The 26,449-nt window shown below is 47.8% G+C and overlaps 1 protein-coding gene across 1 annotated transcript in view; it reads right to left on the reverse strand.

The window, feature by feature from the left end:
* Positions 1-5,791: 5,791 nt before the first annotated feature.
* Positions 5,792-26,449, reverse strand: part of LOC119958130 (proliferation-associated protein 2G4-like) — a 48,848-nt gene continuing 28,190 nt past the window's right edge. The window contains exons 11-13 of the mRNA XM_038786409.1: positions 12,452-12,579; positions 8,302-8,361; positions 5,792-7,083 (exon numbers count right to left, since the gene is read on the reverse strand). Coding sequence (XP_038642337.1) covers positions 7,009-7,083; positions 8,302-8,361; positions 12,452-12,579 — 263 coding nt within the window. The 3' untranslated portion in view covers positions 5,792-7,008. The remainder of the gene's footprint in view (positions 7,084-8,301; positions 8,362-12,451; positions 12,580-26,449) is intronic.

Here is a 26,449-nt window from a genome sequence, read left to right on the forward strand (position 1 = left end):
CATATCCTAGAGACAGCTAAGAACGGAAATATGGCATTATTAAAGTTCGCAGCCATTATCGTCATTGTTCACCCCCCCCCCCCCACACCTCCCACCTGGGCGTAATGTTAAGGCAGACTGCCCTAGCAACGGCAGGTTCCGGATTACTTTGAACCCCCCCCCCCCCCCCCCCCCCCCCCCCCCCCCCCCCCCCCCCCCACCCACCCGCCACAGATATGCCCAGTACCCACGGGGTTCAGGTACTCACAGACCGAACATTCAGGATCTAGCGAAGGCCCATAAAGGATGATGAGAAGCTCAGGGAAGTTTTTAAAAGGCAACCGTTCCCAGCCCCCTTATGATAAGTACAAAAACACTGTTGACAACACATGACGGTGTTATTTTAAAATGACGGAATTTATGGTAGTCCCCAGCCGGGGCAGGAATCAGATATTTGTCAGTTCCATGACAACCATGGACACCAGGGCATTGAACCCACCCTAGCCCACCTCGGACCTCTCTGTTGGTGGCCTGATTTAAAGACTGATGTGACTCACTACAATCGAGAATTGCTTGATCTGTGCCCAGAACAATCCGGACAGATATGCAAGAAAAGGGCCACGTAAGTCACATCGACCCCGTTAATGGCCCCTGGACGAACTACAAATTGATATATAGGACCCCTACCCCCTTGCAGGAATTGGTTTCAAGTATGTGTTGGTGGTCATCGACAACTTCACAAAATGGGTTGGAAGTGTTTCCATCCAGACGAACATGGCCAAAATGACAGCTAAAATCCTCACTCAGCACATCTTACCAGATGGGGACTTCCCGCAGTATAGAGTCCGATCAAAGGCTCCCAATTTTACAGGGCGAGTAATGAAAAACATCCTTACAATTTCGGAATAAACAAAAGTTCCATATCGCAGACCACATCCCCATCTCTGAACAAACTCAGCCCCTCTGGTAACAAGATCACATATCCTAATCGCAGTCTGCGTGGTTCCACATAACCAGCTTAAGGCTATGGCTCGCAGAACAACCATTCGCACCACATCTCGCTTGCAGCAGCAGATGAGCACGCTCCGCCCACAAACGACGTATTCCTACCCACCCCCAACCTGTCCAGCCCAAATCCGAAGACACGACTTCGACTCCACCCCAGAGACACGACTCCGACTCTCCCCCTCCCCCAACCAGCAGCGACAGTGATAGCAATAGCGACAGCCCCCAGCACAACACGCTACGATTACATCCCTGCACCAGGCCCCACTCCCAGCGACTCGGAACATAATTCCAGCGACCCCCTTCAAGATAACGGATATTAAAGCCCCTGATCCAGACCCACCGCCTGACGATTATAGGATTAAACCTTAGTAGCTCCAACCTCGATACAAAATACTGGCACCGAGACAATTCGTTCAGGCTCATCCGGAATGATGAGATGGACCACCATTCGTCCCAAGCCGCTTTAGCACGATTACTCCCAGTCAAGAGTAGTGGCAACCAGGAGAAGGTGATGACTTTAAGAGTCTGACTCCCACCAAACGAATCCCTTTGCGACTCTGTTCACTAGAGCAATGAGGTGTCCATATGATAGGTAAAAAGGAACCGACGGAGATTTACGGTGTCCTTTCTGATGGAACCTGCACGATTTGTTATGTTAGTTTGTTGTTTAAATATTGTTACTGTCAATTATGAATGTGGTTTGTTCGCTAAATGTTTTCATGGCCCCACGCCACCACTCTTTTAACGCCCCGCTGGCAGTTAAAGGAACAATTTGTCCGTAGACACAGTCATAACTGCTCTTCTGCTTTGAGGCAGGAGATGCCATAACTGCGACCACCACACTCTTACACGTTCTTGTCCAGTTCACTCAGGCAGTGGAGTAACGGCACTGGTCCCCACCCTGCCTGATGGACCCCCTGGTCAGCTACGCTCCAGGTAGCGCACATACGGCACTGGTCACTGACCTATCCGGCGATTCCACCCATTCTTACCCCATATTGCCACTTTTAGTTCAAAACTTCTTATCTTTGTTTATAGCGACCCTTGGGTTGCTTCCAGGTGCTATTGTACATCCTCGAGCACTGGGATTGGTAGATCGCACAGGCTGCGAGTCAGCTCGCACGGTGTCAGTTTTTTTCCTGGATATCTTGTCCCACTGATTCGGTTTTTTTTTTAATGAGTGAGTCACAGATGGTGACCAATTATAATGGGTAATTGACAATAAGAGGACAGACATACGAGATTTTAAACAAGATAATAACAGAAATTATGCTCGTGTCCATAGAACTCTGGAACCACAGAAGCCTCAAGAGGAAGAAAGAAGAAAAGATGAAGACAACCATCATGCTCTACAGTTGGATCTTAGCGGGATCCCGTGTTTGTACGCAGATGCTACCCCCCTACCACGCATGCCGTGAATGTTCACACCCCTGCCATACACTGTAGACCGAGACAGTAACCGATACACCGACCTGGTGTGACAAGTTCATAACTTGGTATTCCCTATCCTAACGTTGTGGAATCACTATTAGTACTTGCGATACTCTACAGTGTCATTCAGACACCCGAGACTCAGGAAATGGCAGAGGAAAGCCTCCCGCACTCCGATATACACATTCAGATCTCCTATTTTTGGATTTCAACAAACCCCCCAACTCCTTTAAGTGAATTAAAGTACATCCGTATTTTTGTTTGTTCTAATAAAAAAAAATGTAAAACTCTGCTCAACTGCCAAGCAGAAAGACCCATGTTGCTGCTATTGTAGTTTAAAATGTTGTAAATTCTTTTGATTGATTGAGGATAGTTAGAGGTTCCAGTGTTTTTATTTTGGTAATGCATTGCCTGAATGTCATAGCACCCGTAGAATTTTATAATGATGTATGTACATAAAGTCATTTAGGTAAAGATTTCCCTTCATAGGACAGAGTAGCGTAGGGCCTGTCCGTGCTTATGGGTGCCCGACTTCAGAGAACAAGAAGATGCAGTTATTTGATCCTTCACGCTTTGCGTTGAGGATCTACAAGGAGGGAGTGTAGCTATCTGGGATGGCACTTCTAGAATACAAAATGAATGTTTGCAAAGAATATAGGGAAACCTGGACAGTGCTAAGAAAGCAGGCAGGCACAGAGCCTGGATGCGTATTGAGAAGGCAACTCCCGACGAGACAGAAACTGTAGGTCAATTAGCATATTGATGGTGCCATCTCCGGGAACAAGGAATAACATTCAAGTAACCCAATACTAAGGGCAGTACACCCCAGAAAGACACAAACAAAGCAAGGCCAATGGCCACTTAAGACGCGCCCAGCCATCAGGGCACCCACCCCTTTATTGGTGGAGATCAATACCAGTGATCAGATGCTGTCCAATTATTGGGGCCAAGTTCAAGGCTCCGCCCAAAAGGGCGCGAAGCACCACTTTGGGTATAAGAAAGCCCACCCCCCCCCCCCACCCCCCCCCCCCCGAGAGAGAATCGGCTCTTGGACTCGGCTCTCGAAGCGGAGACCTACCCCGTCCACCAGAAGCAAGTAAATCCAAGGTCAACGCTTGCCATCAGCAACGGCAACGACCGTTTACCTGTTACCTCCTCGAACCCCAACAGCCATTGTTCCTTGACTGAGTGGGCACCCGAAGTTAAGTATAGGGTGTTAGCGTTAGAGATAGTTTAGTTGATGGTATTTTTTGCACATATGACTAGAACTTACTGTGTGTGTAAATAAATACGTATTTTGACTTTGAACTAACTGGTGCATTGGTTTCTTCGATCAGTATTCGGGTTTGAACATGTGGCATAGTATCGAAAGATCCTGGCGACTCTAGAGGCAAACATAATTAGGATAAGGCCAGGCGCGACACATATTGACCACTAATATTTCGAACCGATAAACAGGAGCAACACAGCATACATATCAATTCATTTTCTTGCCTAGGTTTTCTGTTGAGCTTTTAATTTGAACAAACCTTGAAACGGACTATGTTGGCAGTCAGCATTTCAGACCCCTTGTTCTAACAGTTAATAAAAAATGAAGTGGGTTAACAAACTGCTGCAATTTTCTATTAAACATGCATTTGGAGTTTCCCTGGCAGCTAGACATTTTGGTCATTGTCTTGGACAGGAACCTCTCATCAGATACTGTTCTGACATGAAGCTGGTGCACAATTCACTTAGAAAAAGCTGTAGTTCTGCATGTGGACCTGCCCAGGGGGCCATTCAACCCGCTTCCAACATTTCAATCCCTGCAGAGCTGACAGTCAGACTGCAAATCCATGAATGGTGGACACTGCAAGATGCCAAGCCTTTCATCAGTCAGTATCATGGTGTGCTCTGCCCAAACGCAGGTCCAGGCTCTTCGCCGTTCTATCCTGTGTCAGTCTTTTCATTTTTCAATAACTTCTATTTTTAAGCCATGCGGTATTAACGTTCTCGTTACCCCCCTCCCCATGACATCTTTACCAGCCCATTTCCTCTCGAGTTGTGCTTTGCCAGTGTTCTCTGCCTTTTCCCCAATTACATTTATTAAATCTATGAATGCGCCTTGCCCTCAGCGCTGCATGTTACTTTCTGAACAGCTGATTCTTCCCCTCCTCCTCCCAATCCAGACAGCAGAATGGCCAGACTTAATGCAGCCAATAATGTTCACACCAATTGACGTTTGTACAATTAGTCCAATTGCCATGCATCAAAAAGCTGAGTTGAGGATTGTAAAAACTTTTGGCTAAGATGAGCACGAGGTCAGGTGTAATGCCTGGATCTGGTATGTCTCTCTTCTGGGGATCATGAATTCAATTTGAATTGATTTTTGGAGCAGGCAAGAAGCTGGATTAGGTAGCATAACCCCGCGGCTCTTTAAACTCAAGCCTCCTGTTAATAAACACTAACACACTATAGGCCTTCTTCAAGCATGGAAGTACTTTCATCAGTACTGCACCATCAACTCAAATTTAGATTTAAAGGGCAATTACAGGCAGCCAGTGTAGATTTGATAAAGAGAAGCGGTTTCACAAATGTAACAACATTTTGGAATTGACTGGATAAATAAGAATGATGTAGGCAAGAGAGGATATATTATTCAAGCAAAGGAAGACATACTGGGCAAAATTGACCACGGATATAAAACTACCCTTAAGGAGAACTAGACAAAGCCAAGAGGAGTTTTAAAGACAAACTCTGCAGCATGGAGAGAGAGAGAACAAAATTCCCACTGGTTGGAGAATTAATGATGAACGGTCATGAATTTAAATGGCCTACAAGAGGTTAGGAAAAATCCTATATACTTAGAGTAGTGGCAGGCTAACTACTACCAGCTGCAACGTCTCACTTTAAAAAGTGTCTCAAACAATTCCTTCTGACGAGCACAAACATTATCTCTCCTTAAAATGACAAAAATCCAGAGAACATAACAGCGCAGTACAGGCCCTTCGGCCCTCGATGTTGTGCCGACCTGTGAAACCCCTCTGAATTGAAAGTCTCAAAATGAATAGCAAAATAGAATTGCTAAAGCAGAAAGTACCCAGCTGTGCCACACTAATATTACCAGTTTGCTGCCAACAGCACCTCCAGGGCCTGTATCTGGCTAAAAAACATGAACAAGGAAGCTTTGCTGCTTGCAATGGCCATGTGCACCAATAGGTAGTTACTGTCCGGTTTGGGTACAAACACACATGGAAGCATTACAATGAGCAACATCATCTTTCAATGGTTAGGAACCATATTATCAGAACCATCCAAAAACAGCTTAAACGATCAGAAGTCATTGCAGCAGTGATGGGGAAGTGACAGTGGACATAAAACAAGACAAACCAAGTGCAGGATTAATATTCAGTTATTTATTTAATCCCCACAGTGACCCAAAACAAATCATGTATTACACTGAGCTCCTATCTCACACAAACACAAATCATTGACGGCAAGAGCTAGCACAACAAGAGTCCTTAACCAGCTTCGTATGCAAGCTGCATACATTTTTGTAAAAAGGTTGGGGCAGCAGCTTTTTCAATGTCAACAGAACGATCGCCATTCTTTTGTAAGACACCAACAAAATCAGGCATAACCACACAATTAATTTTGTCACAATATAAATCTCATCAATTCAGCCTGCATCCACAAGTGCGCTTACAATCCTGCAAATCAGATCAGCAAAAGTGAAGTTCACCCTTTCCCCTAAAACCAAAAAAAAAATCTCAGTTCAGAATGCAGAGAAAATGGACGGCGAGTCTGAACTGGTCTGGTGCCAATGGTTACTTGGCCCAATCTTCACATGGGGCGAGAGGATTTTTTTAATTCAAAAGTTGCCCAATCTCGTGGCAATTGCCGAATCATTCGGAATAGTCTGGGATAATTAATAAGAGTTTGCAATGTATGTTTCAGTTTATCCTGAGCTGTTTTGAGTCTACTGAAACTCTACTGGAGAAAAGACCACCCAAATTTGACAGCATTTTATTTCCTTTATAACCACAATAGATATTTGGGGAAACTGGCAACATTTCATAAACAGATACAAAAATGGTGGAAACTAACTTCTAATAATCTATACAGTTTAAAATGCGTTCAGGACCCCACACCCCCCAACCATCTCCAGGTCTGATCAATCAGCCCCAAGTGGCTATAATGCTGTCTCAATGAACATTATCAGCTGACAGTTGGGTGACTGTACCAACACTCGAGGCAACCTACCTGCAAATGCAAACAAATGAAGCTTGGGTGTTTGAGTTCGACCGGCAAGAATATAAATTTTACAGATACCTTTCAATCTTCAGTACCAATTACTTTCACGTCAGTATGCTCATTTGGATAGAAAATATAAAACCATACAAATAGCACAAAGTTTTTTTTTTTGTTTTTATTTTTTGGAAGTAGTCTTGCAGTCATAAATGCGAGTCCTGTGGTCCTCCCTCAGTGTAAGAATATAGGAGCTGGTGAAAAGGTCCCACGAGCTGCACACTAAACAGCGCTTGGGGGATGGGGCCGCTGTCAGGTACAGACAACTATGTCAAAGGTCAGGTCAGTTCTGGGGGTTACAGGTTACAAGAGGTCAATCTCCAGCTTCATCTCCTCATTGGTGGTGCCAGTGGTGGCACTGAGTGCAGATTGGGAAGCCTGGAGACGGAAAAACACAGGTGTATTAAAATACTGCTTTGACCAACACATTCCATTAATCACCATGCGCCAAACCTTTTGAGAAGCCAGACTCTTCAGCTCCACATCCTTGATCAGGAATGAGGAGTATCAACAACAATCAGTTACTTTGCTGACTACAAGAGAAAATCCCAAATTCAATAAACTAACTTGCTAATAGCACCACCTCAATAAAAACATATTCCAAAAAGTGGCTGTGGCTCATTTGAATGTTTGTTACATTTGTTACTGGGCTAATTGGTCTGAAACTTTCCAGTATACTCTGGGGGTCAGAGAGCAGATGACAATGGCCGTGTTTCCCTACCATGGAAATAATTAATAGAATCAGGGGGACAACAGTGGGTAGCATAGTTGCTTCAACAGCTCCAGGGTCCCAAGGTTCAATCTCCGGCTTGGGTCACTGTCTGTGCGGAGTCTGCACATCCTCCCCGTGTCTGCGTGGGGTTTCCCTCCGGGTGCTCCGGTTTCCTCCCACAGTCCAAAGATTGCAGGTTAGGTGGCTTGGCCATGATAAATTGCCCCTTAGTGACCAAGAACATAAAGGTTTGGGTGGGGTGCTCTTTCCAAGGGCCAGTGCACTCAATGGGCCGAATGGCCCCCTTCTGCACTGTAAATTCTATGCTTTCAGTGATGCATGAAAGGTACCTTGTGCTGTCACACTGCATTCTTAAATACCTTGCAAAACATACAACGTGATTGTAGTTCTTCAGTTCATTCAGAGATTTGCACCAGTGGAATACTACACACCTAGAGGCTAACTAGATCACACTTCCATTTTCATCTTTGAGAGATTGCAATGGGGATGTGATATGCTTTATACATAATGGGTGGTGTCACGTTGTTAGCATTTACCAAATATTTGCTTAATATTCCACGCAACTATAAAACAATTACAAATTATAAAGCCTGCCTGAACTCGGATATGTGTGCAGGCTTCACCTGCCCGAAGGTGTGCAATATGACAAGACTACACTGACCTCATAAGCAGATTAATGCGATCATGCCACTAAGCAAAAAATATTAATCTGCAAGCTTTAAAACCCCCATAAGGGAGGATCAAGTAGAAGACACAGAAAACAGGATCCAATGACAGCTTTGCTGCAGTCAGTGAATTTTAAGGGAAAGATTGGACAAGTAGTTTCTGGCCAGTTCACTCCATTGTGAAAACACACTACTTACCACCTTCTTCTTCTTCCTCCTCTTTTGGTTCCTTCGGCTAACAGAACTTTGAAGTAGGGCCTGAAAAAGGACAACAAAGGAAAACAACTTCAATGTGCACCACATGGGTAGAAAGGCAAAAATGTGAAAACTATACAATTGTTTTGTTCATCAAGAATCCTGGCTAGAGCAGGGGCAGGATGGTTGCTGCAGGTGCCCGGGTTTAGCTATTTCAGTAAGCTCAGGGAAGGTGGTAAAAGAGGGGAAGGGGTGGCATCGTTAGTCAAGGACAGTTTTTGTGGCAGAAAGGACGTTTGATGAGAACTCGTCTACTGAGGTAGTATGGGCTGAGGTTAGAAACAGGAAAGGAGAGGTCACCCTGTTGGGAGTTTTCTAAAGGCTTCTGAAAAGTTCCAGAGATGTAGAGGAAAGGATTGCAAAGATGATTCTGGATAGGAGCGAAAGTGACAGGGTAATTGTTATGGGGGCTTTAACTTTCCAAATATTGACTGGAAACACTATAGTTCGAGTACTTTAGATGGATCCGTTTTTGTCCAATGTGTGCAGGAGGGTTTCCTGACACAGTATGTAAAGGCTAATGAGAGGAGAGGCCACATTGGATTTGGTACTGGGTAATGACCAGGACAGGGCAGGGAGGAAGTGGTCGAGCGAGGGAACCGTGGTTTACTAAAGTAGGAATCACTTGTCAAGAGGAAGAAGGAGACTTATGTAAAGAAGGTTCAGTTAGGACGCTCGAGAGTTACAAGTTAGCTAGGATGGACCTAAAAAGAAGAGAAGCTAAGAGGAGCCAGGAGGGGACGCGAGAAGTCTTTGGCAGGTAGGATCAAGGATAACCCTAAAGCTTTCTATAGGATTTCAGGAATAAAGAATGACTAGGGTAAGAGTAGGGCCAGTCAAGGACAGTCGTGGGAAGTTGTTCGTGGAGTCAGAGGAGATAGGAAGTGCTAAATGAATAGTTTTTCATCAGTATTCACGCAGGAAAAAGACAATATTGTCGAGAATACGGAGATACAGGCTACCGACCAGCAGGGCTCGAGGTCATAAGGAGGTGTTGTTAGCAATTCTGGAAAGTGTGACAATAGATAAGTCCCTGGCCGGATGGGATTTATCCTAGGATTCTCTGGGATAGCAAATGTTGTCCCCTTGTTCAATGAGGAGTAGAGACAACCCCGGTAACTATAGACCAGTGAGCCGTACTTCTGTTGTGGGCAAAGTCTTGGAAAGGTTTATAAGAGATAGTATTTATATCATCTAGAAGGAATAATTTGATTAGGATAGTCACACGGTTGTGAAGGGTAGGTCGTGCCTCACAAACCTTATGGAGTTCTTTAGAAGGTGACCAAACAGATGGACGAGGGTAAAGCAGTTGATTGGTGTACATGGATTTCAGTAAAGCGTTTGATAAGGTTCCCACGGTAGGCTATTGCAGAAAATATGGAGGCATGGGATTCAAGGTGATTTAGCAGTTTGGATCAGAAATTGGCTCACTGTAAGAAGATAGAGTGGTGTTGATGGGAAATGTTCAGCCTGGAGTTCAGTTAATAGTGGTGTACCACAGGATCTGTTTTGGGGCCACTGCTGTTTTGTCACTTTTATAATGACCTGGAGGAGGGCGTAGAAGGATGGGTGAGTAAATTGCAGATGACACTACAGTCGTTGAATCACTTGTCAAGGAAGAAGGAGGCTTATGTAAAGAAGGTTCAGTTAGGGCGTGCGAGAGTGCCCTAACGTTGTGGACAGTGCAGAAGGATGTTGCAGGTTACAGAGGGACATGATAAGCTGCAGAGCTGGGCGGAGAGGTGGCAAATGGAGTTTAATGCAGAAAGTGTTAGGCGATTCATTTGGGAAGGAATAACAGAGGACAAAGTACTGGGCTAATGGTAAGAGTCTGGTAGTGTGGATGAGCAGAGAGATCTTGGTGTCCATGTACATAGATCCTGAAAGTTGCCACCCAGTTGATAGGGTTGTTAGAAGGCGTACGGTGTGGTTAGCTTTTATTGGCAAGGGATTGAGTTTCAGAGCCATGAGGTCATGTTGCAGCTGTACAAAACTCTGGTGCGGCCGCCCGCATTTGGAGTATGCGTGCAGTTCTGGTCGCCGCATTATAGAAGGATGTGGAAGCTTGGAAAGGGTGCAGAGAAGATTTACCAGGATGTTGCCTGGTATAGAGGCAAGATCTTATGAGGAAAGGCTGAGGGACATGAGCTGTTTTCGTTAGAGAGAAGAAGGTTAAGAGGTGACTTAATTGAGGCATACAAGACGTCAAAGGATTAGATAGGGTGGACAGTGAGATTTCTTTCTCCTCGGATGGTGACGGCTAGCACGAGGGGCATAGCTTTAATTGAGGGGAGATAGAATAGGACAGATGTCAGAGGTAGGTTCTTTACTCAGAGTAATAAGGGCGTGGGATGCCCTGCCTGCAACAGTAGTGGACTTACCAACATTAAGGGCATTTAAATGGTCATTAGATAAACATATGGATGATAAGGGAATAGTGTAGATAGGCTTCAGAGTGGTTTCACAGGTCGGCGCAACATCGAGGGCCGAAGGGCCTGTACTGCGCTGTAATGTTCTATGCTCTTTAAGAGCAGTGGTCATACGCAAGAACAGCTAAGAAACATTTATTAGAATATTAAAGAGGGAGATTCATGGTTTAATGTGTATGCAGTCACCCACAAGATTCAATGGAAGCGCTAGATTTGACTTGCAAACACAGTTAGGTTTGATATCAAACACTTGTTCGTTTTTTTTTGTTTTTTTTTTTAAAAGTGTCTAGCTTGGAAATTAGTTGACCTTTATGAAATATGAAAATCACTTATTGTCACAAGTAGGCTTCAAATGAAGTTACTGTGAAAAGCCCCTAGTCGCACATTCTGGCGCCTGTTTGGGAGGCTGGTACGGGAATTGAACCGTGCTGCTGGCCTGCCTTGGTCTGCTTTCAAAGCCAGTGATTTAGCCCTGTGCTAAACCAGCCCCGTTATGGTATAGTATAGAGACACTCCAAAACAGATAGCTTAAAGAACAAACCTGAAAATAAGTGTGCTTTGAAAAAATATTCTGTCATGGGGTGTGGGGGTGTTGCTGGTTCGGCCAATATTTTCATTGCCCTCAAGAAGGTAGTAGCGAGCTGCCTTCTTGAGCTGCTACAGTCCATGTAGTGTGGGTACATATTTCAGTTTAGGAGTGTGGCTATGTTGGCTGCGATTTGCTGATCATGGTCTTCCAAAAACAGAAGTAACATTTCTGCTTAAGATATTGCAGTGACTAGAAATTGGAGTATGGTATTATTGACAAACCTGATCAGTCTCCAATTAGTCATGAGTAGATTTGTGGAATGCCATTAATAGACCAGTTAACACTTTGTTAACACATAATATTTGGCATAATTCCCACAAACTGCACAAAATGTGGGTGTTGCCAGATTGGGTGCTCTAAAATAAACAGAAAACACTGGAGATACTCGACAGGTCAGGGCAGTGAAAAGAATTAGCGTTTCGGAAAATCTAACTTTTGTTTCTGTCCCCAGGCTGCCCTGACCAGAGTACTTTAAGAAGTCTTACAACACCAGGTTAAAGTCCAACAGTTTGTTTCAAACACGAGCTTTCGGAGCACGGCTCCTTCTTCAGGTGAAGGAGCCGTGCTCCGAAAGCTCGTGTTTGAAACAAACCTGTTTGACTTTAACCTGGTGTTGTAAGACTTCTTACTGTGCTCACCCCAGTCCAACGCCGGCATCTCCACATCAGAGTACTTTAAGCATTTTCTATTTTGCTTTCAGAATTTTTGCATCCATAGTATTTTGCTTGGACATTCAGGAATTCTAATTGGGAATGGCAAGATGGCAGGTCATACTGCGAGAGCGTACAAAATCTCCTAAAATCTCTTTGAATTAAAAGACCAAGACAGTGCACCCAAGTTAGGTTGTGTGCTTCAACATTAACAAGAGAAGGTACAAAACCATAGTATTAAAACTCAATAACAAAGAGTTTGATGAAACTAAGGAACAATGAACTACCCGGCCCAGACCAAAAACTGGGGGGGGGGGGGGGGGGGGGGGGAGAAACAACCAAACTTTATTTGCAATCCGCGTTTGATTACAAAGGAATTGAAAACGAGGGTCGGCATTAAAGGAGTTTTTTTAAATATGACTTACCTTTAGGTCAGGGTCCTTCACATCCAATTCTGATTTGTAGAGCTCATTTTCAAATGTCCCACTGGTGATTCTCATTGGACCATTGGGCATGAGTAACACGGTGAATTTAAACTGCGCCACATACTCTCCTGGGAAAGCACAAAGATGATACCATGTAAAGAAAGAGCATAATTTCAAATTCAGATTGCAAGTGAAAGGTGCAATGTCACATCAGCCACAATAGAAAGTGCTAATATGTCCCCAATACTTCAATCAACCAAAAATATAATCTAGTCACTGGCATTGAAACAAAATTTCAAATAGGCATGGGGGGGGGGGGGGGGGGGGATGATGGTGAAGAGAGGCGTCTGCATTGATCATTCACGAAAAGGTACCACACACATAAATAACAGTCACCCACACGAGGCATGCTGTTTGCAAAAAGTTTGAATATATAATACAGCATGTTTCTGCTCGTCTGGTGTTGCACCTTCTTTTAGTATAGAAAATAGAAGCAGCAGGCCATTCGGCCCTTTGAGCTTGCTCCGCCATTCATTATGATCCTGGCTCATCATGGAGTTCAATAAACTGATCCAGCCTCCCGCACCCCCCTTATTCTTGCCCCATTAGCCCAAAAGCTACATCTAGTTAATTCTAGAAATGACAACATTTTCACTTCAACTAATTTATGGTAGCAAATTCCACAAATTCACCACTCTCTGGTTGAAGTAATTTCTCCTCACCTCAGTCTTATCCTCAAACTTATGACCCCTTGTTCTGGACTCCTTCCCCCCCCCCCCCCCCCCACACCACACACACACACACACACAATCGGGATCATTCTTGCGGAATCTACCCTGTCTAATCCTGTTAGAATTTTGTAAATTTCTATGAGATTCCCTCTCATTCAATATAATCCTAAACCACTTAGTCTCGCCACCCCAGGAATCAGCCTGGTAAACCTTCACTGCTAATCCTGGCTCATCATCCTGCTGAAACATCTTTGCATCCTCCTCACAGCTCACCCTCCGACCCAACTTCGTAGCACCTACAATTCGTTTTAAATGAAGGGGCAATTTAGTGTGGCCAATCCACCTCCCCTGCACTCCCCCATAGCAAGAATATCGTTTCCCAGATAAGGACACCAAAACTGCACACAATACTCCAGGTGTGGCCTCAATAAAGTCCTATGAAGTATTCCTATTCTTGTATCAAATCCTCTCGTTATAAAGGTCAACATGCCATTTGCCTTCTTTACTGCCTGTTGTACCTGCGCACTTAGAATTAGAACAGTACAGCACAGAACAGGCCCTTCAGCCCTCAATGTTGTGCCGAGCAATGATCACCCTACTCAAGCCCACGTATCCACCCTATACCAGTAACCCAACAACCCCCATTAACATTATTTTTTTTTAGGACACTAAGGGCAATTTATCATGGCCAATCCACCTAACCCGCACATCTTTGGACTGTGGGAGGAAACCAGAGCACCCGGAGGAAACCCACGCACACGGGAGGACGTGCAGACTCCACACAGACAGTGACCCAGCCGGGAATCAAACCGGGGACCCTGGAGCTGTGAAGCATTTACTTTGTGACTGATGCACAAGGGCACCAAGGTCTCGTTGAGCATTCGCCTCTCTCAATTTAAACCCATGCAAATAATAATCTGCCTTCCTCGTTTTGCTACTGAAACGGATAATCTAACATTTATCCACGTTATACTGCACCTGCTCACACACCATCTCCAAATCCTGCTGAAACATTTTTACATCCTCCTCACAGCTCACCCTCCGACCCAACTTCGTATCACCTACAATTCTTTTTTAAATGAAGGGGCAATTTAGTGTGGCCAATCCACCTCCCCTGTACATTTTTGGGTTGTGGGGGGTGAGACCCACAGACACGGGGAGAATGTGCAAAACTCCACATGGACAGTGACCCGGGGCTAGGATCGAAGACTGGTCCTCAGCGCCATGAATCGTAGAACATAGAAAATACAGCACAGAACAGGCCCTTCGGCCCACGATGTTGTGCCACCCTTTGTCCTAGATTAATCATAGATTATCATAAGAATTTACAGTGCAGTAGGAGGCCACCCAGCCCATCGAGTCTGCACGGCTCTTGGAAAGAGCACCCTACCCCAGGTTACACCTCCACTCTATCCCCATAACCCAGTAACTCCACCCAACACGAAGGGCAACTTTGGACACCAAGGGCAATTTGTCATGGCCAATCCACCTAACCTGCACATCTTTGGACTGTGGGAGGAAACCGGAGCACCCGGAGGAAACCCACGCACACACAGGGAGGAGTGCAGACTCCGCAGACAGTGACCCAAGGCCAGAATCGAACCTGGGACCCTGAATCTGTGAAGCAATTGTGCTATCCACAATTCTACCGTGCTGCCCTTAAGAACAAATTAATCTACACTCCATTAGTCTTCCATAATCCATGTACCTCTCCAATGGCCGCTTGAAGGTCCCTAATGTTTCCGACTCAACTACTTCCACAGGCAGTGTATTCCATGCCCCCACTACTCTCTGGGTAAAGAACCTACCTCTGACCTCCCCCTAGATCTTCCACCATTCACCTTAAATTTATGTCCCCTTGTAATGGTTTGTTCAACCCGGTCTCAAAAATCTCTGACTGTCTATCTATTCCCCTGATCATCTTTAAACCTCTATCAAGTCACCCCTCATCCTTCTTCGTTCTAATGAGAAAAGGCCTAACACCCTCAACCTTTCCTCGTATGACCTACTCTCCATTCCAGGCATCCTGGTAAATCTCCTTTGCACCTTTTCCAAAGCTTCCACATCCTTCCTAAAATGGGGTGACCAGAACTGCACACGGACTACTCCAAATGTGGCCTTACCAAGGTTTTATACAGCTGCATCATCACCTCACGACTCTGAAATTCAATCCCTCTGCTAATGAATGCTAGCACACCATAGGCCTTCTTCACAGCTCTATCCACTCGAGTGGCAACTTTCAAAGATCTATGAACATAGACCCCAAGATTTCTCTGCTCCTCCACATTGCCAAGAACCCTACCGTTAACCCTGTATTCCACATTCATATTTGTCCTTCCAAAATGGACAACCTCACACTTGTCAGGGTTAAACTCCATCTGCCACTTCTCAGCCTAGCTCAGCATCCTATCTATGTCTCTTTGCACCGACAACAGCCCTCCTCACTATCCACAACTCCACCAATCTTCGTATAGTCTGCAAATTTACTGACCCACCCTTCAACTCCATCATCCAGTGATTAATGAAAATCACAAACAGCAGAGGACCCAGAACTGATCCCTGCGGTAAGCCACTGGTAACTGGGCTCCAGGCTGACTATTTGCCATCCACCACCACTCTGACTTCTATTGGTTAGCCAGTTCGTTATCCAACTGGCCAAATTTCCCACTATCGCACACCTCCTTACTTTCTTCATCAGCCGACCATGGGGAAGCTTATCAACGCCTTGCTAAAATCCATGTATACGACATCAGCTGCTCTACCTTCATCTACACACTTAGTTACCTCCTCAAGAATTCATCAAATTTGTGAGGCAAGACTTACCTTTCACAAATCCGTGTTGACTATCCTGGATTAAGCTGCATCTTTCCAAATGGTCATAAATCCTATCCTTCAGGACCTTTTCCATTACTTACCAACCACCGAAGTAAGACTACCGGCCTATAATTACCAGGGTCATTCCTATTCCCTTTCTTGAACAGAGGAACGACATTCGCCACTGTCCAGTCCTCTGGCACTACCCCCGTGACAGTGAGGACCCAAAGATCAAAGCCAAAGGCTCTGCAATCTCATCCCTTGCCTCCCAAAGAATCCTTGGATATATCCCATCTGGCCCAGGGGACTTGTCGACCCTCAAGTTTTTCAAAATTGCTAATACATCCTTCCTCAGAACGTCTACCTCCTCCAGCAAGGTCCTCTGCCGGGCCACCAGGGACGCAAAGGCCAAAACACCGGCCCCTCCCGAACTCCAAAAATCGCAAGTCCCCACCCGGCCCAACCCCGGATCCAACCACACCCGACACCATCCCCCCCCCCACCCCAGAACCCCCCCACACCAGGCACACCCAGAACACACGGGCACGATCCGCCGGACTCCCCGAACACCCGCGCACCCGTCCCCACCCCAAAGAACCCCCCATCCGAGTCACAGACACATGAGCCCATGCAGCACCCCAAACTGGACGAGGCCAAGCCCTGCACAGGAAGAGAAGAGTTTGCCCCCCCCCCCCCCCCCAAGGCATCCGCCCAAGTCCTATCCCCCATCCGCTTCCCCAGCTCCCCCTCCCACCGACGATTCCCCCACCCCCCGCATCAGCGTATAAATGTCAGACACCCTCCCCTCTCCGACCCACACCCCCGAAAGCACTCCGCCCATCGCCCCCCGCGAGGGCAGCAAAGGAAATCCCCCAACCCGTTCTCCCAGCAAACGCCTCTACCTGCAAGTATCTGAACAATATCCCTTGGGGAGCCCAAATAATCTTCCAGTTCCCCCCAGGCCCGCAAACCTCCCGCCAACAAACAGGTCCCCCAACCCACCGATGCCCACCCTATGCCATCCCCCAAATGCCCCCGTGCTCCCCGGGATGAACCGATGATCTCCACCCAGCGGAGCCTCCATCGAGCCCCCCCCGCCGCGCGACCCCCCCCCCCCCCCCACATGCCGTCCCCAACGCCCCCAGGGTCGCCGCCACCACCGGGCCCGTGGTATACCTCTTAGGGAGAGAGCCGCAACGGCGCCTCCACCAAGGCGCCCAAGCTCGTACCTCTACTAGACGCCATCTCCATTCATTTCCACGCTCCGCCCCCCCCCCCCCCCCCCCCCTCCTCCTCCTCCATCATCACCACAGCACCACCGACACACCGGCCGCCCAACAGCACCCCCAAAAGTTTGGGCAGCGCCAGCCGCCTCTACCCCTCCCTCGTTCCAGGAAAAACTCTTTTCACTCTCGGAGTCCGTGTGCCCACACAAGCTCAAATACTGCTAGTCACCCTCCTAAAGAGGCCCTGGAATGAAGATGGGCAGGCACTGAAAGATGAACAAGAACCTCGGAAGCACGTCATTTTGACGGACTGCACCATCCCCGCCCAACGACTAGCCGGTCACACCTCTTGAACTCCTCCTCCATCTGATCCACAAGCCTGGTGAAATTATGCTGGTGAAGAGTCCCCCAGTCCCTGGCCACCTGAACCCCCAGGTACCTAAAACTTTCCCCTGCCCTCGTAATTGGTAGGCGGGAGCTGACCAATTCCCTCCTCCTGGTCCCCAGGGTGCACCACAACCACCTCACTCTTGCCTAGATTTAGTTTATAGCCTGAAAGGTCCCAAACTCAGCTAGCAGCTCCATCACCCCCGGCATCCCTCCCATCGGGTCCGCCACATACAGTAGCAGGTAATCGGCATACAACGACACCCTATGCTCCTCTCCATCCCGCACCAAACCCCTCCACCTCCCCGAATCCCTCAACGCCATCGCCAACGGTTCGATTGCCAATGCAAACAACAAGGGGGACAGGGGGCAACCCTGCCTGGTGCCTCGGTAAAGCCGGAAGTACTCCGGACCTCCTCCCATTCGTGGCCACACACGCCATCGGGGCCTCATATAGCAGCCTCACCCATCTAATAACCCTTCACCAAATCCAAACCTCCCCAACACCTCCCATAAGTACCCCCACTCCACTCTATCGAAGGCCTTCTCCGCATCTAGCGCCACCACCATCTCAGCCTCCCCCTCAATTGCCGGCATCATGATGACATTCAACAACCTCCGCACATTCGTGTTCAGCTGCCTTCCCTTCACAAACCCTGCCTGGTCCTCGTGTACAACCCTGGCACACAGTCCTCTATCCTGATGGCCAGGATCTTTGCCAGCACCTTGGCATCCACATTAAGGAGAGATAGGGCCTGTATGAACCACACTGCTTGGTGTCCTTGTCCCTCGAAGATTAAAGAAATCAGCGCCCACAACATCGTTAGGGGCAAAGCCCCCCCCCCTTCCCACGCCTCATTCAGTGTCCGCACCAGCAAGGGGCCCACTAGGTCCACAAACTTTTTGTAGAAACTCCACCGGGAACCCATCCGGCCCCAGCGCCTTCACTGACTGCATCTGCCCCGATCCCCTTAACCAGCTCAATCGGCGCCCCCAACCCCTCCACCTGCACCTTCGGGAAAGCTAGCCCGTCGAGAAAACTCTCCATTCCCCTCCTCTCCACCGTTGGCTCCGACCGGTACAGTTCCCGTAAAAGTCCTTGAAGACCTCATTCACCTCTACCCCCTTCCGCACCACATTCCCACTCTTATCTCTCACTCCAGCAATTTCCCTAGCCGCATCCCGCTTGCGGAGCTGATGAGCCAGCATCCTACTCGCCTTTTTACCATGTTCATACACTGCCCCTTGTGCCTTCCTCCACTGTGCCTCCGCCTTTCTAGTGGTCAACAGATCAAATTTAGCCTGCAGGCTACGCCTCTCTCCCAACAATCCCTCCTCTGATGCCTCCGCGTACCTCCTATCTACCTCCAGGATCTTCCCCACCAGTCTATCCCTCTCACTCCTCTCCCTGTGTGCCCGGATGGATATCAGCTCCCCACGAATCACTGCCTTCAGGGCTTCCCAGAACATCCCCACCCGGACCTCCCCCCGTATCATTCACAGAGGTACCCCTCAATACTTGCCCGGACCCTCCTGCACACCTCCTCCTCCGCCGCCAACAACCCCACATCCAACCGCCACAACAGGCGCTGGTCCCCGCACCTCCCCCATCTCCAACTCCATCCATTGCGGAGCGTGGTCGGAGATTGCAATGCCGAATATTCGCCTCCTCCACTCTCAGAATCAGTCCCCTACTTAACACAAAGAAGTCTATCCAGAATAAAAACTATGTACATGGGAGAAGAGTACTCCGTGCCCTTGGCCTCACAAATCTCCATGGGTCCACCCTTCCCATCTGGTCCCATAAACCCCCTCAGCACCTTGGCCACCGCCCCGTCATGTGAACTGGACCGATCCAGTGAGGATCCAACACCGTATTGAAGTCCCCGTCCCCCCCCCCCCCCCCCCCCCCCAATAATCAGACCTCCCGCCTCTAGATCCGGGATACGTCCCAGCATAAGCCTCATAAAGCCCCGCATCATCCCAATTTGGGGCATACACACTAGCAAGTACCACCTTCTCTCCCTGTAGCCTGCCCCTTACCGTAACATACCTACCCCCCTTATCCGCCACCACCTCAGATGCCTCAAACGACACATTTTTCCCCACCAGAATCGCCACTCCCCGGTTCTTCACATCCAGCCCGGAGTGGAAAACCTGCCCCCACCCACCCCTTCCTCAGATAGACCTGGTCCGCCACCTTCAGGTGGGTCTCCTGAAGCATTGCCACATCTGCCTTTAGTCCCCTCAGATGAGCAAGTACCCTAGACTGCTTCACCGGCCCATTCAGTCCTCTCACATTCCAGGTGACCAACCGGATCAGAGGGCGTCCCTCCCCCTTCGACTAGCCATAAGCCCGTCGACTGCCCGCCCCAGGCCAGCACCCCCGCCCGACCCCGCAACCCCTAGTCCAGCTTCTCCGTCCGCATGAAGGCCCACGCCTCCTCCGGGGAATCAAAATAATAATGCGGCTCCAGATAAGTTACCCACAAGCGCGCAGGCTGCAACATTCCAAACCTTTATTTTCTTCTTATAGAGCACCTCCTTCGTCCGATTAAACCCAGACCGCCGCTTAGCCACCTCCGCACTCCAATCCTGGTAGATCCGTACTACCCCATTCTCCCAGTTGCTGCTCTTCACCCTCTTGGCCCAGCGCAGCACACTCCCGATCACTGAACCGGTGGAACTTCACCAGCACCGCACGCGGGGTTCGTTCTCCTTAGGCCTCCTGGCCAGTACTCTGTGTGCTCCCTCCAGCTCCAGGGGCAGATGGAGAGACCCGGCCCCCACTAGCGAGTTCAGCATCGTGGCCACGTAGTTTGTCAGATCCGACCCCTCCAGTCCCTCCGCAATGCCCAAGATCCTCAGATTCGTCCGTCTCATGCGGTGATCAAGCTCCTCGAAGCGGTCTTGCCACTTATGTAGTGCCTCGTGCCCCTCCACCTTACTCACGAGGACCACGACCTCCTCCTCACGTTCAGCAGCCTGCGTCTGCAACGCCTGGATGGCAGCACCCTGGGTCGTCTGAATCTCCGAGAGCCTTTTATTCGTTTCCTGCAGAGAGCTCAGCACCTCAGCCTTAAAGTCTGCAAAACAGCACAGGAGAGCAGTTTGCTGCTCCTGCACCCACAGCCTCCACTCCTCTGGTGCTCCGCCGGCCGCCATCTTGGATTCCTTCCCCCGTTTTTTCTGGGGAGCTGCCGCCGATTTTTCCCCCTTTCCACTCCGAGTTCGAGTCATGGACTGCAGGGAAGGTCGATCACCACACCTTCTCCCACCGGGAGACGTCGAAAAAAATTCCGTTTTGGGCTCTATAAAGAGCCGAAAAGTCCGTTTGAATCGGGAGCTCCCAAATGTGCGGCTCCCTACATCATCGCCACCACCGGAAGTCCTAAGTCCTTTTTTTAAAAACTCATTCCTTTCTAGTCAAGCGACCCAACTGAACCTTGTTTTCTCATCCTTACATTCTCTTCCTTTTTCCTCTTGACAAGACATTCAACCTCTATTGTAGAACATAGAACACTACAGCGCAGTACGGGCCCTTCGGCCCTCGATGTTGCGCCGACCTGTGAAACCATCTGAAGCCTATCTGACCTACACTATTCCATTTTCATCCATATGTGATCCAGTGACCACTTAAATGCCCTTAAAGTTGGCGAGTCTACTACTGTTACAGGCAGGGCGTTCCACACCCCTACTACTCTGAGTAAAGAAACTGCCTCTGACCTCTGTCCTATATCTATCACCCCTCAATTTAAAGCTATGTCCCCGCGTGTTGGTCATCACCATCCGAGGAAAAGACTCTCACTGTCCACCCTATCTAACCCTCTGACTATCTTATATGTCTCTATTAAGTCACCTCCTCAGCCTTCTCCTCCTAACGAAAACAACCTCAATTCCCTGAGCCTTTCCTCGTACGACCTTCCCTCCATACCAGGCAACATCCTAGTAAATCTCCTCTGAACCCTTTCCAAAGCTTCCACATCCTTCCTATAATGTTGACCAGAACTGCACGCAGTACTCCAGGTGCGGCCGCATCAGAGTTATGTACAGCTGCAGCATGACCTTGTGGTTCCGAAACTCAATCCCCCTGCTTATAAAGGCTCAGCACACCATATGCATTCTTAACAGCCCTATTAACCTGGGTGGCACTTTCAGGGATTTATGTACCTGATGCCGAGATATCTCTGTTCATCTACACTACCAAGAATCTTGCCATTAGCCCAGTACTCTGCATTCCTGTTACTCCTTCCAAAGTGAGCCACCTCACACTTTTCCGCATTAAACTCCATCCTGCCACCTCTCAGCCCAGCTCTGCAGCTTATCTATGTCCCTCTGAATCCTATAACATCCTTCAGCACTATCCACAACTCCACCGACCTTCGTGTCATCTGCAAATTTACTAACCCATCCTTCTACACCCTCTTCCAGGTCATTTATAAAAATGACAAACAGCAGTGGCCCCAAACAGATCCTTGCGGTACACCACTAGTAACTGAACTCCAGGTATGAACATTTGCCATCAACCACCACCCTGTGTCTTCTTTCAGCTGGCCAATTACTGATCCAAACCTCTAAATCACCTTCAATTCCATACTTCCTTATTTTCTGCAATAGCTTACCGTGGGGAACCTTATCAAACGCCTTACTGAAATCCAATATACACCACATCAACAGCTTTACCCTGATCCACTGTTTGGTCACCTTCTCAAAAACTCAATAAGGTTTGTGAGGCATGACCTACCCTTCACAAAACCGTTGTTGACTATCGCTAATCAACTTGTTCTTTTCAAGATGATTATAAACCCCATCTCCTATAACCTTTTCCAACATTTTACCCACAACCGACGTAAGGCTCACAGGTCTATAATTACCAGGGTGTCTCTACTTCCCCTTCTTGAACAAGGGGACAACATTTGCTATCCTCCAGTCTTCCGGCACTATTCCCTGTCGACAAAGACGACAAAGATCAAGGACAACGGCTCTGCAATCTCCTCTCCCTGGCTTCCCAGAGAATCCTAGGATAAACCCCATCTGGCCCAGGGGACTTATCTATTTGACATTTTCCAAAATTGCTAACACCTCCTCCTTTTGAACCTCAATTCCATCTAGCCTGGTCGACTGAACCAGAGTGTTCTCCTCGACAACATTGTCTTTCTCCAGTGTAAACACTGACGAAAAATATCCATTTAACGCTTCCCCTATCTCCTCTGATTCCACACACAACTTTCCACTACTATCCTGATTGGCCCTAATCTTACTCTAGTCATTCTTTGTTCCTGATATACCTATAGAAAGCCTTAGGGTTTTCCTTGATCCTATCCGCCAACGGACTTTTCGTGTCCTCTCCTCGCTCTTCTTAACTCTCCCTTTAGGTCCTTCCTGGCTAACTTGTAACTCTCAAGTGCCCTAACTGAGCCTTCATGTCTCATCCTAACATAAGCCTTCTTCTTCCTCTTGGACAAGTGCTTCAACTTCCTTAGCAAACCACGGTCCCTTGCTCGACAACTTCCCTCCCTGCCGGACAGGTACAATACTTATCAAGGACACGCAGTAACTATTCCTTGAAAAAGCTCCACATTCGATTGTACCCATCCCCTGCAGTTACCTTCCCCATCCTATACATCCTAAATCTTGCCGAATAGCATCATAATTGCCTTTCCCCCAGCTATAATTCTTGCCTTGCGGTATATACCTATCCCTGCCCATTGCTAAAGTAAACATAACCGAGTTGCGATCACTATCACCAAAGTGCTCACCTACATCTAAATCTAACACCTGGCCGGGTTCATTACCCAGTACCAAATCCAATGTGGCCTCGCCCCTTGTTGGCCTGTCTACATACTGTCAGAAAACCCTCCTGCACACACTGCACAAGAACTGACCCATCTATAGTACTCGAACTATAGTATTTCCAGTCAATATTTGGGAAAGTTAAAGTCCCCCATAACAACTACCCTGTTACTCTCGCTCCTGTCGAGAATCATCTTTGCAATCCTTTTCTCTACATCTCTGGAACTATTCGGAGGTCTATAGACAACTCCCAACAGGGTGACTTCTCCTCTACTGTTCCTAACCTCGGCCCATACTACCTCAGTAGACGAGTCCTCAAGCGTCCTTTCTACCGCCGTAATACTTTTCCTTGATTAACAATGCCACACCCCCCCCCCCCTCTTTTACCATCTTCTCTGTTCTTACAGAAACATCTAAATCCTGGAACCTGCAACAACCATTCCTGTCCCTGCTCTACCCATGTCTCCGAAATCGCCACAACATCGAGGATCCCAGGTACCAACCCATGCTGCAAGCTCACCCACCTTATTCCGGATGCTCCTGGCGTTGAAGTAGACACACTTCAACCAGCGTCCTGCTTGCGGTGCCCTCTTTCGACCTTTTAACCCTATCCCTGACCTCAACTACTCTCAACATCCTGTACACTGGGACTACAATTTTGGTTCCCATCCCCCTGCTGAATTAGTTTAAACCCCCGCCGAAGAGCACTAGCAAATCTCCCCCCCCCCGGATATTGGTACCCCTCTGGTCAGGTGAAGACCCATCCTGTTTGTAGAGGTCCCACCTACCCCCACATGAGCCCCAATTATCCAGGAAACCAAAACCCTCCCTCCTGCACCATCCTCTGTAGCCACGTGTTCAACTCCTCTCTCTCTCCTTATTTCTCACTTCGCTAGCACGTGGCCACGGGTAACAACCCAGAGATAACAACTCTGTTTGTTCTAGCTCTCAGCTTCCACCCTAGCTCCCTGAATTTCTGTCTCAAATCCCATCTCTCTTCCTACCTGTGTCGTTGGTACCTATGTGGACCACGACTGGGGCTGCTCCCCCTCCTCCTTAAGGATCCCAAAAACACGATCAGAGACATCACGAACCCTGGCACCTGGGAGGCAACACCACCAACCGTAAGTCTCTTTCGTTCCCACAGAACCTCCTGTCTGTTCCTCTAACTATGGAGTCCCCAATGACAAGTGCTCTGTTCCTCTTCTCCCTTCCCTTCTGAGCAACAGGGACCATGATTCCCTCACACAGCCATTTCCTCCCTGCCTGACAGGGACATACCTATCAAGGACACGCAGTATTTGTTCCTTGAACAAGCTCCACTTTTCACTTGTGTCTTTCCCTGACAGTTTCTGTTCCCATCTTATGCTCCCTAATTCTTGCCTAATCTCATCATAATTACCCCTCCCCAATTATAAACCTTGCCCTGCGTATGGCCCTATCCCTCTCCATTGCAATAATGAAAGATACCGAATTGTGGTCACTATCTCCAAAGTGCTGTCCCACAAACAAATCTAACACTTAGAACATAGAAAAATACAGAACAGGCCCTTCGGCCCACAATGTTGTGCCGAAACCTTTGTCCTAGATTAATCCTAGATTATCATAGAATTATATTGCAGGAAGGAGGCCACCCGCCGGTCCGGTTCATTACCCAGTACCAAATCCAATGTGCCCCCGAATGTTCAACCTATAGAGGTTCCAATCAATATTTGGAAAGTTAAGTCACCCATGACAACTACCCTGAGACCTCCACATCTATCCATAATCTGTTTTTGCAATTTCTTCCTCCACATCTCTATTACTATTTGGGGGCCTATAGAAAACTCCTAACAACGTGACCGCTCCTTTCCTATTTCTAACTTCGGCCCATATTACCTCAGTAGGCAGATCCCCTTCGAACTGCCTTTCTGCAGCCGTTAAACTATCCTTGATTAACAATGCTACTCCTGGGCAGCACGGTGGTGCAGTGGGTTAGCCCTGCAGCCTCACGACGCTAAGGTCCCCAGGTTCGATCCCGGCTCTGGGTCACTGTCCGTGTGGAGTTTGCCAATTCTCCCAGTGTTTGCGTGGGTTTTGCCCCCCACAGCAGAAAAATGTGCAGGGTAGGTGGATTGGCCAACACTAAATTGCCCCTTAATTGAAAAAAAATAATTGGGTACTCTAAATTTATTTTACCACCTTATTACCACTTTCCCTCCTCTTACTGAAACATCTATACCCCGGAACTTCCAACAACCATTCCTGTCCCTGTTCTAACCATGTCTCCGTAATGGCCACAATATTGTAAGTCTAAGTACCAATCCACGCTCCGAGTTCACCTACCTTATTCCGGATGCTGCTTGCATTGAAGTAGACACACTTCAACCCACCTTTTCTGTCTGCCGGTACACTCCTGCGACCTTGATACCCTCCTCAGTACCTCACTACTCTCAACACTGGCTTCTAGACTACAGCTCGTTTTCCCAGCCCGACAAATTAGTTTAAACCAACCCCCCCCCCCCCCCCCCCCCCCCCCCCCCCCCCCCCGGAAGAGCCGCAGCAAATTTCCCTCCCAGGATATTGGTGCAATCTGCACATTTGAAGATAATAATTTTAGTTACCCCATCCAAATCATTTAAGTTTGGAGGAGTTCAAGAAAGCAATTTGGAGACAAAGAGAGGACATGAAGAAAAAAAATCAAGATATTCTATAAATATATCAATGGGAACAGGATAACAAGGAAGAGAGTACAGCCCATTAGGAAAATCGGTGGGTGGAGCCAGAGGACAGTGGTAGGATATTGAATCAATACTTCATATCTGAGGAGGTAGATATAAACTCGGGGAAAGAGACTAGAGGTTCTTGAGCAATTGTCATAGGGAGTGACAAGGTATTGCGGAGGTGTTGGCAGGCTTAAAGTGGACAAATCTGGGACTTCCGGTTGCAGCTATGCCAGGGGTGGGCAAACTTTTCCGTGCAAGGGCCACATTCAGAAATTCACAATTTTAAAGGGCCGCATAGTATATTAAGTAAAATAATTAATATTTAAAATAGCCAAAATAAAA

The sequence above is a fragment of the Scyliorhinus canicula genome, chromosome 28 (genome assembly GCF_902713615.1).
Source record: "Scyliorhinus canicula chromosome 28, sScyCan1.1, whole genome shotgun sequence".
Classification (NCBI taxonomy): domain Eukaryota; kingdom Metazoa; phylum Chordata; class Chondrichthyes; order Carcharhiniformes; family Scyliorhinidae; genus Scyliorhinus; species Scyliorhinus canicula.